General features: G+C 45.5%; 3 protein-coding genes across 3 annotated transcripts; all 3 read right to left on the reverse strand.

Annotated features, from left to right (window-relative positions):
* Positions 1-5,774: 5,774 nt before the first annotated feature.
* LOC128711054 (platelet-derived growth factor receptor alpha-like) lies at positions 5,775-7,435 on the reverse strand. Its single transcript, XM_053805921.1, has 5 exons — positions 7,310-7,435; positions 6,686-7,247; positions 6,507-6,624; positions 5,902-6,445; positions 5,775-5,837 (listed from the first exon to the last, which is right to left on the reverse strand). The coding sequence occupies exons 1-5, from the start codon at positions 7,433-7,435 to the stop codon at positions 5,775-5,777; spliced, it is 1,413 nt and encodes a 470-aa protein (XP_053661896.1).
* A 771-nt stretch (positions 7,436-8,206) lies between these two features.
* LOC128711056 (outer dense fiber protein 3-like) lies at positions 8,207-9,066 on the reverse strand. Its single transcript, XM_053805923.1, has 2 exons — positions 8,788-9,066; positions 8,207-8,311 (listed from the first exon to the last, which is right to left on the reverse strand). The coding sequence occupies exons 1-2, from the start codon at positions 9,064-9,066 to the stop codon at positions 8,207-8,209; spliced, it is 384 nt and encodes a 127-aa protein (XP_053661898.1).
* A 430-nt stretch (positions 9,067-9,496) lies between these two features.
* Positions 9,497-15,430, reverse strand: LOC128715245 (uncharacterized). The gene is made up of 9 exons (XM_053810125.1): positions 15,310-15,430; positions 14,088-14,390; positions 13,275-13,373; positions 13,097-13,195; positions 12,827-13,027; positions 10,527-12,602; positions 10,230-10,328; positions 10,051-10,152; positions 9,497-9,858 (listed from the first exon to the last, which is right to left on the reverse strand). Exons 1-9 carry the CDS (start codon positions 15,413-15,415, stop codon positions 9,497-9,499), a joined length of 3,447 nt encoding a protein of 1,148 aa, XP_053666100.1. The 5' UTR covers positions 15,416-15,430.
* Positions 15,431-16,658: the final 1,228 nt, after the last annotated feature.

A 16,658-nucleotide genomic window follows, 5' to 3' on the forward strand; every position in this document is an offset into this window, starting at 1 on the left:
CCCCATTAGAAATTTTGCTCCGTTGGTATCCCAATTTGTCACACCATCGAACAGGTCGGTGACGCACGGTGTCATCACTCGATGTGTGTCTCCTATGTTGGCCAATTTTCCACACACCGGAAATAGGTGGGGTTGCCGTCTGCAGCTGGAGGATTTTCAATTTATGTTAATTTAATTTTCACCCTAATTGAGTTGATAGTGGATTTAGTTTTCGATGGTTTCTAGCGTCGATTTTCTCGCTGGGTACTCATGGAACTTCAACAGCATCGGAAGTCAGCTAGACTCGTGATGTCTTCTTGTGGAAGCCAACATTTATCAACCGTTATAGCGTGCTCTAGAGAAATCGATTGTTCAATAGTAACGTAAGAAGGTGAGTATTTTTATGTACTGATTTTGAATATTTAAAAAATAGCCGGTTAATAGCATTCCTTCATATTAAAGAAGCTAAACATCTAATTAGGGATCAGTGGCGGATCTAACGGTGGGCGGAATAGGAGGCCGCCTGGGGCCTCACCGTGTAGGGGGCCCCGAGAAAAGCTGTTTATAGGAAAAACAGTATGAATTGACCTAGAAATGGACCGATAAGGGTGTTATTGGGCAGCCCGAAAAGGGTGCCCGATAAGCAGCCCGATAAGGGTGTGTTAGGGTGATTTAATAGAATAGGTGATTTAATAGAGCGCTTCTTTCCAAAAAGAATCCATAATTGTTTTTTTAGAATTTGAACACTTTTCATCTAATAAAACTGGGACTTTCATTTCTTCCATCAACGATGTTACTGGGATAATTATAATTTTTCCAGCTGCACGGATAATCAGACACCCGGTTACCCGGTTAAATGTCACCCAGATAATCAACCGAACAATCGGCACTATATTTAATTCCAGTGCAGTTCATTATCCCATATTATTTTACCATGGTTATTCTGTAAAATTTACTCAAAAGTTAAAAGTTAAGCATCACTACACTGGAATCTGATGGAATATTTGCAAAATTCATTAAAGTGCTGATCAGTAACAGATGTTCCCTCCGAAATGCCTATCGGATATACATCAATCCAATCCAATTCATCTTCCTCACCAATAAATTAGTCATTAACTACTCAAATGATTACTTTTTGTACTATTTTTATCATCAAAAGCTTTTCCATTTCATTTCATGCGCATACGCTTTATCAAGCCTAATCCTACGCCCGCAGCCCCACAACAGCGCCTTTGTTACGAAACGAAATAGTTTTAATGTAAATTTATTACTATTCCACACTGAGTTCAGTTACGCCGGGCTGCTCCAATTCGCTCGGGGAACTAAGCTGCCCAAATCACTGCACCATTTACAACCGTTCCACAAAATGGATCGTGTCAATTCCCGTAATAATAGCTACGCTAGTTGTACGGGATGAAGAATTTTATAAAGCCACTTACCAACCGGCGTCACTACGTCGCCCCCCTCCAGCGCACATTAACCAACCAGCCCGGTTGCTTCATTCCATCGGAAAACACGCACAAACTAATTCCCAACCGAGCAGCAGCAGTTTTACCAAACCGCTGATATTTTACCAGCTTCATTCCGTGCCCGAAATACGTAGAATTCAGTACACGGAAACTGTGCTTCCTTCCAGGAGCTGGAAGCAAATCACTCACACACACATACATACTTACTTTTTTGGTTTGTTTCGTGGAAAAATGCTTCATCCGCAAGTTAGGAGAGGTTCACAGGCAGAAGCAACAAATGGTACCGTGTAGAAATGTCCGCTTCTGACGCTTATAATCCTTTCTGGTTTCGCTCTCATCCACTCGCTCCACACCCGTTGCTACCAAATTAACCAAGAATAAAAAAGAATAAAACTTCCCCGTGGAAAGCTGCCATGGTTTAATGTTTCCTTTATCGCCGCTTCGCCCTGAGATGGTGACGGTGGTGTGTGTGTGTGTCATTTTTCACACAGTTTGCGTAATTAAATTTTCACCCAACTCAAAGCACCAGATCGGCATCGGTGCAGGGGTGCGGAGCGCGCGGAAAATGGTGGCCACTTTTTCGACTCGCTGCGTCGCCTTTACTTCGACGGTGTAGGGGGGGAGACCGGAATATCCTCGGGCTTGGTAGCGTCAGGTACAGCAGCGGCATTCGGATACGATGTACCGAACGACGCTGTAATAAAATGGTTGATAGCGAGGGCTACTGTTTCGCCAAAAAACCGTGTGACCATGACCGTTGTCGTGATTTTTCTTCCCACTGAGCTAATTTTCACCATCAACGGGGGGGTTTTCTTTTTTTTTGAATGCAAATCATTAGCGATTATTCAGGTAACACTTTCATTATGGTATGATAATTTGGAAAACTTAATTCAATTAAACGAAAACTTAATTCCACTGTTAAAGAGGAGTTGTATTCAGGGAAGGCTTAGCAGCGGACAGGCTGAATCTTTGCTTTTTTTCTGAACCCATTGTAATTGTGGGAGGGCAGACGGTAGAGTGCAAGAGATATGATATCATTCCACTTGAATTCACTTCACAATTAACCGCTTCGGAGCGGACATCACCTTCAACAGCATCGGCATCATCGTTTAATCGTGAAGTTTATTGATGTCCGCACCTGTTGAGTGTTCTCCTGAGGGATAATTACAGTTTATGGTGGACGAGTAGAGTTTCTGCCCTGAACTGAAATTGATATCCACCTCGTGAGCATTGTCACAAACCTTCACAGTGCGCTGGGACATTGGAAAAGAATTGGCGCATTTTTGTGGCACTATGTTACTCATAAATCTTGATAAGAAATCTTCACCTCATAAGTTTCACCAACACCAACGCCAAAAACCCTCTCCATGGCCTGCTCCTTTGCCCACACACCGCTCGGTGCGTTCGTTTTGAAACTTTTTCAATTAATTTCCGCACCGGTACCGGTTCGACGGGATTATCGGCTTTTGAAGTTTAACAGGTGTCCAACAATGCCACAAATGCCACACCAGCAGTGTAAAGTTTCCCCATGGTTACATCCAGCAAACCCTCTGTAGCCCCCGGAACCTTCCCCGGCCCGCAAAACCCCCCGGCATGGGTCGGGTTGTGCGAACCGTTACTACATACTGGCTGGCGAACGCCGTACCTAATTGACAACTTCACCAGCATTACGCAGCCGTGTTGCAGTACGGTTTTGAAGAAAAGGGTCGTTAAATTGTTTACCTAGCCACAAAGTGCGTTTTATGAGCGACGGTTGGCTTTGTCAACCAACTTTCCAGCCGGTGGTGAACGATGCTGATGATGATGTGTTAGCGCTAAAGCAATGTTTTTTTTTTGTTCGAGGGGGAGTTGTGTAAATTGTGGCAGGGTGGAGTTATTCTTGGAATGGAGCGGTGGTTTGACTTACTTTGTTCATGTGACTGAGTGAGTGTGGGAAGGGGGGGGGAGAGAATTCGTAAAGGAGTGAGAGTTATTAGATGTTTATCATTATTTATATCCGTGAGGTACTTTAAACACTTTAAGTATTTCCAGAAATCCAGAACTCGATTAAGAGATCCTGCGGACATATAAAGCTATTAAAATCACGCACTGAAGTGGTGAAGGAATTTTTATTTGAAATAATTAAAAAAGCCCATCTCGTATGAAAACTTATTGCACCAAGTTACAGCTCACGTAAATGTCATTATTTTATGCAAATGTTTCAAGATAAAACAAAACAAACAACAACAAAAGAACATTTGTTATATACCATAAAAAAAACGTAATTCCACTGCCTGCTTCACCAGAAATTAATATTCCAAACACTTGCCCACATCGATGGATGCTGCTCGAGATTTGTTTCCGTGGTTACTATGATGTGTTTGTAATTGTGCTGGCTACTAGCGTACGTGAGTGTATTGTTTATTCTGCGCCATAGTTGTGCCCGTTCCACAGCATCCAACAACTCCATTGGAGTCCAGTGTTTGAACATGTATCATAAGCCGGAAGAAAGAAGGAATAACTAACTGTTGAATGTTTCTTTCATGTTGATATTGTTTGAGTCGTTTGTACAGTGTTACACAAGATGATGCTACTGATGGCAGTATGCAACAGGATGTAGCAAAACTACCCTAAGGAGCTAATAGTTAACAACCTTACGTCCACAAGCGGAAGTTTTCTGTTCGATAAGAAGGATGGGGTCTCGCCCACATACTTCCATCGAATTGTTTTCGAGCACCGGATGTGCAGGTCATAGGAAATATTAGTACGACAATTTGCTCAGCTGTCAGTATGCCAACCGTTCAAACGCCACCCTCAGGATAGAAAGTCCTGTTAACGTCATTATTCTCATACCACAAGCATCGTTCAATCAAAAGTTATCCCGTTTAACCTCCGTAGATTCAATGCAACATAGATGGCATTGGCCAATTAAACCTCTCAACGGTTTCGTTGACAAAATAACAATTAAAAATGTGCGATCTGAACATTAAGCGTTACGAAATTTCGCACTGCTGCTAGCGTTCCAAACACCGAACGATTATAAACAATTATCCAACAGCTCGTCACGCGTGGTAACACGTTTCGCGCGTAGAAAGTATTGTGGCAAATTAAAACTTTTCGCCATTATCGTCCATTTAGATCGACCAAATTTTTCCACGTGCTGTGGGCCGCTTGCTGTGTGTGTGTGGGTGCATTGTAGTCACAACGGACAAGTCAACTTTGCCGTAACGATTAGCGCTGAACGCAAATGAATGTCGGTTGGTTATTGTCAACCTACCCGTTTTAGCTCCATTAATGCGCCTTTTTGGAGAAGTGGCCCAAAAGGAAGAGAAAAAACGGGAAAGAATTGATGACTAGTTAGAAACAATCTATTAGAATGAGAAGCGCTTTTAGGGAAGTTTGTCTGCCAAATTATGAGGAACTGTTTTTTTTTTGCCATTCAGTGTTTTTGCATGGTGTAACTTGAAAGCGTCGAATAAAAATTTTAGACAAACTTTCAATTATTTCATTTTTTGCAATTTACAAAGTTTACAAGAACAGAGAGAAAAAGTGATAAAATGTTGTTCGTCACAAAAAAACCAAAACCGTTCGTATTCCACTTTATAGCATAGTTTGCTATAAAGCTCAAAGCTTTTCTGCGATAAAATTTGTAACGCAAAATTAAAAGTAAAACATTGGTTTGTAATGCATTTTTTAAATGTAAAAATGAAGATTTAATTAAACAGCCTATTGCATTGTTTTAAATGTGTTTTTTTTTTGTACGTTGCTTAGTAACGATTCTAACGGTGGGTGGAACAGGCGAATTTTCAGCGTGTATGGAGCGCAGAGATGAGCGCTGTCATGGAGGAAAGAGTATGTGAGTTGCGGTAGTAAAAGGGGAAAAAAGTGAGCCCCGAAAAGCAATCCTTTTTTTCGCATGTCTTATTTCAGGATACAAACATTCCATAAAAAATGATTTAATTGTTCTTACCGTACTTTAAATTAACTTGAACCTTGTTTATATCGATATCTTTATCTTTTCAATTCAATTAATTTATTTCAACAGATCTGCCTAGTGTTGTAACCTGTGTTTATAATTTAATAATCTAAATTAAAATAACTAAAAATGGAAAAAAAAACTAAAATCGTAGGAGTGGAAGCGAGGAGGAAGGAGAAGACAAGGAACTAGGAATGAACAACAACAGAAGAAGTGGTAATTTGGCTGCGGAACGTAGCAATGGAAAGATCGGAAGCAAAATAAAGAAGGGAGTAAAAAGAAAAAAAAGAAAGAGGTCCACGGGAACGAAGATTACGGCAAGGAGTGTATAAATTTAGATTTTTTTTATACTTGGAAGTTGTTTGCTTTTGCTACAAAATTGCACTGTCTACCGCATTTATGCAAGAGTACACATTTCGCATCTCTTCATAATTCTGCAAAATGAGAATATATTAAATAAATATCGTACCAATACGGTTATGTAACACTTAAACTTACTCTTATATGGTTGCTTGGAATCATAAAGTACAACTTGTGGCACAGCTCAGTAAAGCACGGTCTCGCTAAAGGGTCGTGCTTCCAGCAGCTCCTCATGATTTGATACACTTCATCGTTCGCATACTCCGGTTGAGGTAAACTAACTCCACACTCGAATATCCCCTCCATATTTCCATGCGGTATCATACCCCAGCAAGGATCACACCCCAATGTAAACAACTCCCACAGCAGTACACCGTACGACCACACGTCGGAGCTACTAGTAATCGTTCCACTTTGAAGGCATTCCGGAGCCATGCGCTCTAGCGACAGGACGTTCGTTTGGGTGAGTTTACTACTGGACTGCACTCGGCGAGGTACAGCAAAGTGACTAAGCTTCACTATATTACCCTCACCGAGTAGTGCATTGCGAACGGACAGATTACCATACACCAGCTCGCGGGTTACGAGATATTGTAAACCGCATGCGATTTGATACGACCAGCTCAGCAGATCCAGCTTGGTAAAGGGGCGTCTTGCAGTGAACGAGCTTGATGAAGCGTTACTGACAACAAATATGTTATATATTAGTTGTACATTTAATGCTCCATGGGGTTTATCCTTACCCAGAATCATACACCAAAAGCTCACTGCTACTATCGTCGCGAAATGCATACCGGTTCTGGGCTAAAAAATCTTTCAGATTGCCAAATCGACAGTATTCCGTTATTATGTAAAGCTCCCCTAAAAGATAATTCGCAAATATAAGGTGCTTTTCAAATGGTATCAGCTAATTATTTCTCACCTTGCTCCATATTTTCCCTAACGATCCCTAATAAATTCAGGATGTTCACGTGATGTCCCACACGTACGTACGTATTGAGTTCCGTCAGCAGTGCGTGCTGATCGTATTGCCCGGCAGCTTCCTTTGCCATTACTTGTATCTCCATCGCGGGATCACCAGCAACTCCAGTCACGATTGCCTGCCAACACACACCGTACTCACCCTGTTCTAGTTTCTCAACAAGTTGTACCTTCTGTCGTTGGAATTGATGTACTTTCGCTATTACATCTTCTGCGCTGCAGTGTGGACCACCTTCGACACCATTTTTTCCCGCCGACTTTCTATGAACACACGTGATGCAAATAACAATCAGCAGGATGAGAAATATCGTTGCGATCGCTAGAAGCAGCATGATGAAGTATGTTTTTGTTTCACTGTCAATATTTTGTTGTGACTGAAGTAGTGTTTCTGTGGTTTTGTTTCCTTGATTCGATGATACCTCACATATAAGAATTCCAGGTACGTTGGGAACCACTTTTAGCCATTTCTTCTCTTTTGGGTGCTTTTCAACGATGTTATTATCCTACAAATAGTTTAATTATTAGTGCATTTTATTAAAACTGCATACGATTGCTTTTCTCTTACAACCTCCAGCTTCAGTTTGACATTCCTAGAGCGACAATCGCGCCACTGCTTTGATACACATGGCACGAAAAAGAGATTGAAGTTCGGATTTTGAAGTCCTCCACTTTCACACAACAATTGGTTCATGGCTTCATGTCCAGCCTGGATTTCTTTTGCACTGGTTATAGTCATGAACGTTGAGAACTATCCAGGAGTTATCATTTACACCAGACTCCCATCGGAACAAACGCTAAATTAAGAATAAAAACTGAATTGCTTCGACTCTGGCGCAATGCAAACAACAATTCGATGCCCTATTATTTCGTTACGATAAGCCACAGAACAGACGTAACTACTACAAACATCTGGGAAATAAGGAATGATCGCTCAAACACGCTGTAATAATATCAAGTTTTGATACCAACACACACTTCCCACAAATGTCTACCTACCATTACTTACACATTATCTCAAATTTTCCACACCCCAATCACACACCTCTTTCGGATTGATCACACCTCATTCAAGCACACGCACACACACACCAAAACATCTGCTTTGTCTTGCTTGTTTTCTTCGCTCTTTTTTTGCAAAAATTAGTCATACATCGAACATTAATGTTTTGCTTTTCGTTATAATTCTATCGCCACAACCAGTGCTGGCAGCGGTATGTTAGATGTGTATGCTTTATTTCTTCTTGCTGTCGCAAAACCGGGCATTTGCAGCGTTGGCTTCTCACAGCTGGAGTAAAAGCACCAAAAAGGCGGTTACGGTTTCGGACAACAGTGTTAAACAAAGGGGCGTTCTTTGCGTTCGCTTGTGCAACGGCGGCTGCGGACGGGTGTTGCAAGTTACCGAAGCTGAAAGTCACTGTGGAGTGCTGATGTATTCCATGCAGCAGTGGCACGGTAGTGTAACTTAAATGACCAGCTGATTGCGGTACCGAGGAGGTTCGGGAAAATCGCCCAAATATTCCGAATGCTTGATGCCGAAGCTGTAGGCCGGAACGTGCCCGAGGTTAATCTGTAGAGCGTGATCGTGAACGTGAACGAGGCAAAGATGAGTATGGCATCCCCATCCCCGGGAATCGGCACCGATGAACGAACGAAGATGACAGAACAGAAACACGAGCGATACCGGTACGGAACAGAAAGATACAATTATAATTAAATGATAACTGCATGCCAAAACAAATGGGGCTATCTTCAAGTCCAGAAGCAAGGTTTCAAACTGTTAACATATTTGGGAGCCTTCTGTGCCAGATAGTTGGAGTGCCGAATGGAAAAGGAATAGGCAGGAACTCTTTGTAATAGACTCAAACCCTGGTTGAAAAAATTAACAAATAAACCATGTTCAAGTGAGTGAGTACATAAAAAAAAATACCAAAATAAAAATCCCAACCCCACCCCACCCCAATACGTAATGGACGCAAATGAGGAGGAAAGCACACAGTCATAAATAAACCACAACACAACCGATGCACAATGGTGCGCTTTTACCTTTTCCGGGTAGTGTGCGGCCGGTCCGGGCTTGAGCGCTTCGTCCGTCGGCCGTCGGAAGCGGGTTGCCATCGAGAACATCGGGGCCCGTCTTACCAGCGGATCGATCTTCGCATCGTAGTGACCGGGACCGGGGAACCCAATGCACTCAGGAAGAGTTTGCTTCTGTCGGCCGGTGATTGTGTAGGCTGGCGCCGAACGGATCGGCCCTTCCTTGCTCGAACCGAGCACGTTCGGGATGTGGTATTCGTTTGGTGCTGGTTGCGTTCGTGCAGACATAGATCGGAACAGGAGAGCAGAGAAATCGGAACGGTAAACAAATTACGATTCGATCGCGTAAATGCATTGATGCGTCCCAGGACATGGTTCGACATCGTCGAAAGACCCCCTGGAGAGTAGTGCATTCCCTCCACACAGTAAGCCAGCCAGGGTAGTATTGAGAACTAGACCAACACGGGCAGATGCAGGTGCCGATACCACGATGCACGTAATCATAATCGGGTAGCAGAAAGCGATTAGGAACACACGAAAGCACAGTACAAACTACGACAAGGCAATATAGGACACTTTGCCTTCAAAACGCTATCAACGTAAACTACTAACTAATGCAAGACAAACGACTACTGTTAACAGGAGTCCGTGCGTCCTTGGTGGACACATCCGGATGATAAACGTCTCAAAGCGGCACGATCGATGATCGAGGCCCTCTTTACGCCCTGAAGTGGCCGGTGCACACCATGCGCTGATGCTGCACGTTGGCAAGCTGCTTGACGCCCGCAATACAGTTCGGTACGAGCCCTTCGCCGATCGCCTCAACCGTGCCCGACGAGCGTTCCTCGGTAGTGGTCTTCCGCTCGCGGACCATCTTCATCGAACCGCCAGATGTTCTCGTGGTCGTGACGGTCGTGAAGGTGGCCCCTCCATTATGGCCGTTCTGTACCGCGCTGGTACTGGTGCTGGTGATGTTGGAGCTGTTCCGAGTTTCGCTACGATTGTCAACAGTCGCGCTGCCATTGCTGATCACCATCGATTTCATAGCAGCTACCGCTGCCGTTTCGTCACTGGTCACCACTGGTCATGCACCGAACAACATTCAGTAACGGGAAATCATACAGGATCGAACACAATGAAACCAAAATACAAAACATAAGAAGAGAACAGATACGAGCATTCGATAACATTCATGCAGACATCGAAGTAACGACAAATCGCATGCGCAAGACAACGCAACGGATGTGGAATAAGCGCCAAAAAAAGCATTACCTGGACCGTCGTGAGTGATCGTTTCGTGATTTACCTTCACGCCGAAGCTGTACGCGGGGGAACAGTCGGTTTTACACTTCTCCGGTTGATAGGCAGATGGTGCTGAGATTGAAGGCGAAAGGAAGGAGAAACAGTTTGTGAGTCACTAACGATTAGTAGCATGGGCTTCTGACCCTTACCCGGTGTATCTCGCAGCGTTTCACCTTTATGCTTAATGCCAAAACTGTACGCTGGCGAGTGGTCCAGCTTCACTTTATCGGGATTGTAGGTTCCGGGAGCTGTAAAAACATTAAATGAGATAGATTAACGTATGTCCACAAACAATTCGCTTCCTTGTGTGCTTATTCCTTCAAGTAATAACAACGAATCTACTACGACGAGAAGCACTACGATATAAGCTCCAAAAGGGGATGATGAAGATGATTGCTTATATTCTAACTGCGCTTAAGCTACTGAACTACATCCTATAGACCTACCTGGTACATTATTCGGCTTCTCACGGTGAACCTTCATTCCAAACGGATATGCTGGCGAATGATCCAGTTTAACCTTTTCCACCGAGTATGTGCCCGGTGCCGGTGTCATATCGACCTTGTCAATAACCGGCTTCACACCGAACGTGTAGGCCGGGCTGTTGTCCAACTTCACTGCTTCCGGATTGTATGCACCCGGCGCCGGTATAATATCGATCTTATCGATATGTGGCTTCACACCGAACGTAAAGGCCGGATGGTGACAGACATACTTCTCCGGGGAGTATGCACCCGGGGCCGGTGTTGGATTCACCTTCGTCGTCTGAGGCTTCACACCAAACGTATAGGCCGGTGTGTTTGAGTCCTGCACCTTGTCGGTGTCGTACGCACCCGGGCCGGGTATGGCACTCGGCTTCTCCACATTAGTCTTGATCCCGAACGAGTACGCTGGACAGGACCGTTCTATGACCTTGTCCGCATCATACGCACCCGGTCCGGGTATAGCGTTGGGCTTCTCAACGTTCGTCCTAATTCCGAACGAATATGCCGGGCAGGACTTGTCGGTGACTTTGTCCGCGTCATACGCACCTGGGCCGGGAATAACATTGGGCTTATCGATGTTTGGCTTAACGCCGAAAGTAAATGCTGGGGAAGACTTGTCGATCACTTTATCCGCATCGTATGCACCCGGGCCCGGAATGGTGCTGGGCTTGTCGACGTTCGTTTTAACACCGAACGAATAGGCAGGTGAGAACGTATCATGCACCTTATCCGCATCGTAGGCGCCTGGGCCGGGCATTACATTCGGCTTCCCTAAATTAGGCTTCACCCCGAAGGAATACGCGGGAGTTGATTTATCGATCGCTTTATCGGCATCGTACGCTCCTGGACCGGGAATTGCGTTGGGCTTTTCCACGTTCGTCTTGACACCGAAAGAGTATGCCGGGGCAGACTTGTCGATCACTTTATCCGCATCGTAAGCTCCAGGTCCTGGAATTGCATTCGGTTTGTCCAAGTTGTGCTTAACGCCGAAAGAATACGCTGGTGTAGTTTTATCAATCACTTTATCCGCATCGTATGCTCCTGGACCGGGAATTGCGTTCGGTTTCTCCAAGTTCGTCCTAACGCCGAACGAATATGCCGGAGCTGATTTGTCGTGCACTTTATCCGAATCATATGCGCCCGGTCCCGGAACTATGCTGGGCCTATCCACATTTGTTCTCGCACCGAACGAGTACGCTGGTGATGTCTTGTCCACCACCTTGTCCGCATCGTACGCCCCCGGTCCGGGTATAACACTTGGCTTTTCTACGCTAGTCTTCACACCGAACGAATACGCCGGAGATGATTTGTCTTGCTTGTCGGCGTCGTAAGCACCCGGCCCGGGCACCACACTCGGCTTCTGTACGTTCGTTTTCACCCCGAACGAATACGCCGGGGAAGATTTATCCATCGTCTTGTCCGCATCGTACGCACCCGGTCCAGGGATTCGTTCCACCCTGTCCGTGTTGGTCTTGACACCGAACGAGTACGCCGGTGTAGCGTGATCAACGCGATCCGCATTATATGCACCCGGACCGGGCATGGTGTTCGGCTTGCCAACCTCTGGCCGCAACCCAAACGAGTACGCCGGTGACTTTCCGTCCACCGCCTTGTCCGCATCGTACGCTCCCGGACCGGGATTGGCACTTGGTTTCTCTGGCTTGGAGCGCACACCGAAGCTGTACGCTGGACTACTATCTACTTTGGCCTTCTCGGGAGAGTACGCTCCGGGAGCGGGAATATTGTCCGGTTTGTCGATTGTCGGTCGGATGCCAAAGCTGTACTTCGGGGCAGAGTCTTGGTGCGCCTTCTCCGGGCAGTAGGCACCCGGCGCAGGCGTAACGTTCGGCTTGGTCACGTTCGTGCGCAACCCGAAGCTGTAGGCCGGCTGGTGATCGAGGTTCACCTTCTCCACCTGATACGCGGATGGGCCGGGCGTATTGTTTGGCTTGTCATGATTGATGCGCATGCCGAATGCAAATGCGGGTGAGCTATCGATCAGCTTCTTGGCCTTTTCCGGCTCGTACGCGCCCGGTGCTTTGGTGACGATGCGTTGCGGATGCGGATGAACGTTGTGCGCGTGCCAGTTATGGATGAAACGTGCCAGAAAAATCGGCCAAATGAAGCAGCCATGATGATGGGTAAACGGAAGAAAAGAAACATAAGATCCAATTCGTTAAGCGTAGCCTCAATTTTGCTGCATGTTTTAATTCTAGTGCAATGATCTTCTCCACAAACTCCACCAGTTTCGGCACACTTACCAGGATTGGAGTTCGGCTTTTCGATCGCGGACCGGATGCCGAAGCTGTACGCCGGTGTGTTGTTGATCTTCACTTTCTCCGGCTCGTACGCTCCCGGGGCCGGTGTGTTGTTCGGTTTCTCGACGATCGTCTTCAGACCGAAGCTGTACGCCGGTTTCTTATCCAACGCAAGTGCTCTTTCTGGCTGGTAGGCACCGGGTGCTAGAAGATGCAGCGGAGGGACATTAAAACACCTACACAGTCACGAATGACGGCGACACAACAACTTACCCGGCGTTTCTTCAATCTTTTCCGGTATTACCTTCAGTCCAAAGCTATACTTTGGTGATTTGTCTTTCAATACTTTCTCCGGCGAATAGGTACCGGGTGCTAGAAGATGAATTAAAGGTAATCAAAAGTACTACACTAGATTGGTTTACTAACTAGTCATCCTCGTCTAGGCGCTTACCTGGTGTGTCGTTGCGTATCTTACTCTCCGTTTTGATGCCAAACGAAAACTTCGGGGTGCTGTCAAAGGTGACGCGTTCTGGCTTATAGTCTCCGGGAGCTAAAAGATATGGCACGGTGTTTGTGGATTTTCGCATTCTCAACCAATGGAGAGTTAATAGAGGCATTCGGTTAGGTTTAGGCAAGCGACCTACAACATTAATCTTCGGACGGTGAAGGTATGGGATGAAGGGTTACTTTTGAATGAGGAAATTCTTTAAAAAAAACCCACCTATTTCTACTGACACACACAGGTACACTAGACTATACTAAAACCCGGTGCATAAAAACTCACACCAATCTTCAACGGAAAAGTGCAAACTCAAAATTAACTACAATTTTTTGTTGGGGAAACGAACCCTACTACGCTCTACGGTATCAGATAAGCTAGCACAAACCAATGGTTTTCATCTGTCCTCTGCATTGTGTTATCTAGTTCTCAGTTACTATAGGCTTTTGTGTGGCGAAAAGGACCTCATGGCGAATGATGGTGATGATGACGAAGTGTGTGGGTGAGTGAAGCGATGACACATGAAAATGCTTCTGGGGATGCACTAATGACACGAATGTTATGATAACATGGGGACTGTTTTGCTTCTGTATGGTTCTGTAGCTGTTTTGTATCTGTATCCAATGAATGTGTTCCACAATGAATGAAGGTGCGGTATGACCTTTCCTTGGACAGTGTGAATATGATAAGGGAACCCTTGGACTCCCGCTGGAAGCAACAGAGGAAATCATCGGAACAGTTCCCGTCCACGGTGCGAACGGATACCTGGTGTTTGGCTGGTCGGATTTGGCGGCTTCTTCACACCGAACGTGTACTTCGGGGCGGATTTCACCAGCATTTTGTCCGCCTTTTCGATGTTGTACTCGCCCGGTGCCGGTGTCAGATATTTGGGTATCTCCTTCGGACGACTCTGCAGGCAGTAGGCCGGTGGTGCATCCTTTCCCTTGCAGCCGAGCCCGGTGATGTTGTAGAGCGGGCCCGGGCTGAACGATTCCGTGCGCGGTTTGTGTCGCTGGCCGAAGCTGTAGGCGGGTGCGGCTTGCCGTTTCGAGTCTACCACTTTCGTACCTGGCAACCAAAAAAAAAAAAAAAAACGGAGAACCAAAGGTGTTTTGTAAGAGTGCTTCCTAAAACGGACGCTCGCCGCCATTCATCTGGCTAATTCTCTCATTGTTTTGCAGAGCTGTTTTGCCTTTCGCGTTCCGTGGCGATGATAAATATTCGCAGCTAGTTATACCAACGGTTATATTGCAATATCAAACACTCTTTGACCGTGGGCGGACCAACCGATCGTCGAGCGGCGTCGAGCCTAGCTTTACTCATCCATTTAGTTGTAGATAATTTCAAAACAAAAAACCGATCGTCGTTGCTCGGTCTTTTTGTATAAATATGGTAGCAAAAATAAATATTTATTACCAAATGACCATATAGACGGGAAGTGATGTCCGACGCCACCGAATCCAGATGGATCAGAGCGTGAGTGTGACGTCGCTCTTTTGTGGTGCGTTCGTCGCTCACCGCACCTTATAAGGCAATGTGGAACTTTTTTGCCGAGATCGAGATTGCGGCACGTCCATACCCTCGGGGGTATTATTGCGCACTTGTTTACTCTTTTTTTTTTGGCTTCTCCGATCATCAACACACCGGTTGGCTGGGTGGCTTCCCCTACACATACACACAGTTCAACGCCCACCAGATTCCAAGGGGTTTAGGTTTCGTCTGTTCCGTTCGGGGTAAAACCAAGAGCATGGCCTTCACGTCCGAACTGGAGTATCAGTACACGCAGCAGGCGAATCACGGATTGATCTAAATTCGATTTGACACTACACCGATGTGCAGCTAGGAAGCGTGGAAGAAAACTACATGTTCTCGCCGGACGAGAACCTAATTCCCGACACGACCGCTATTAACCAGCTGCGCAAGAACAACGTAACGATCGGGTCGCGACAACCCACGCATCAAACTTCAACTCCACCGTGTGACTCACCGAGCAGTTGTGGTAGAAGATATTGTGGCCCTGGGCCACGGTGTTCCGCCGCGATCGGTCCCCGCCGCTTCGTCGGTGTCCAGGGACGCTGCTCAAACCCACCCATCACGCGATAGGAATCTCTGTACCGCCTCTTGATGGTAGTGCTCCTTTGCCGGTAGGTGGTGGTCGTCGTCGATGACAGATGTTTCGTTTTCGTGCTGGCTAGTACAACCTGCGAAAATGGCCGGAAGCAGAGCATTACGCGTGAGGAAATATCATTGCGGATGGGGTTCTACTACAGGGAGGGTTGTATTCCTGCACACGGACTATTACCATCTTGCTTGGAACACGCAGGGCGCGCAAACGGGTCACAAACAACTTTTATACTGTCACAAAACTCAAACTTTTTTAAATTCTTGTTGATTATCCCCTGCAACAAGCTGCAGAAATTCTGCGCCCTGAATTTAGAAAAATAAAACCTGCAAAAACGGATTTTTGTAAAACTTTGGTATTTTTCTTGATTTCTTGACAGAACGGCCTGCTGCGATTGTTAACACAGGTTTGTTGTTAGTACAGATTCAATTTAGATCGATGCCCTATCCATCTGTCAAAAAATTAGACACAAAACATAGTAACACAAGCTGACATAAAAAAGCTTAGAGTCTGAAGTTTAGTAGATTGTATACTTCATTCCTTTAAAAGTTTCACCAATCTTTACATCAACAATGGCGTTATAACCGTAGCAAAGCACAAGGCACGATACTGTAATCGGCCACAAATCATGAGCATGGTTAAAATGGATGAAGTTATAATTATGGGAAACACACGACGGGAAACGGGCAAGGTTTATTGCTTCCTTTACCCGGAAGAAAGTCCCCAAGGAAACTATTCCTGTTCGTTGCATGTGCATGCAGCTATACGAAGAACTTTTCCCTCACTCCCTTCGGTACCGAGGGAAGCATTGGTTCAAGGATATTTTAAAAAAGAAAGCTTCAGCATGCAATCTTGCAAACAACGGATCCGGAATGGGGCAACGGCATGGTGCCGTAAACAAGTGCAATGATTAGTGTGTGCTTGTGCACACGAACGGCGAGCACGGCACGAGTTATTCTGCAGTTATTTGTAGCACGGTGAGAATGGCGAGTGTAAGCGTGTCGTGATGTTATATTTATGTTTCGCAATTTGAAGTAAGTGGCTGGGGCTTTTTTCTTTTTGCATCTTTTGTAGTTCAATCCAGTGTTTTCGGCTCATAACCATGCTCTGGGTGAAAAAAAAATGGCAAGTACAAATTTGTATTTGCAGTAACCAGGCTTTAAATTGATTGCATCTCATTCGTTATCTGCGAGCAGCCTCGAATTCTTCGCATT

Source organism: Anopheles marshallii, chromosome 3, assembly GCF_943734725.1.
Source record: "Anopheles marshallii chromosome 3, idAnoMarsDA_429_01, whole genome shotgun sequence".
Lineage (NCBI taxonomy): Eukaryota > Metazoa > Arthropoda > Insecta > Diptera > Culicidae > Anopheles > Anopheles marshallii.

Excerpts from the sequence above, each read along its gene's own strand:
- LOC128711054 (XM_053805921.1), bottom strand. The coding sequence starts at position 7,435 with ATGAACCAATTGTTGTGTGAAAGTGGAGGACTTCAAAATCCGAACTTC. Across the intron at positions 7,248-7,309 it reads TCAAACTGAAGCTGGAGGTT|GATAATAACATCGTTGAAAA; the intron begins GTAAGAGAAAAG and ends AACTATTTGTAG. Across the intron at positions 6,625-6,685 it reads TAGGGAAAATATGGAGCAAG|GGGAGCTTTACATAATAACG; the intron begins GTGAGAAATAAT and ends ATTATCTTTTAG.
- LOC128711056 (XM_053805923.1), bottom strand. The coding sequence starts at position 9,066 with ATGTCTGCACGAACGCAACCAGCACCAAACGAATACCACATCCCGAAC. Across the intron at positions 8,312-8,787 it reads CCGCACACTACCCGGAAAAG|ATTAACCTCGGGCACGTTCC; the intron begins GTAAAAGCGCAC and ends CACGCTCTACAG.
- LOC128715245 (XM_053810125.1), bottom strand. The coding sequence starts at position 15,415 with ATGGGTGGGTTTGAGCAGCGTCCCTGGACACCGACGAAGCGGCGGGGA. Across the intron at positions 13,196-13,274 it reads GATACGCAACGACACACCAG|CACCCGGTACCTATTCGCCG; the intron begins GTAAGCGCCTAG and ends TTCATCTTCTAG. Across the intron at positions 10,329-10,526 it reads GAAGCCGAATAATGTACCAG|CTCCCGGAACCTACAATCCC; the intron begins GTAGGTCTATAG and ends ATGTTTTTACAG.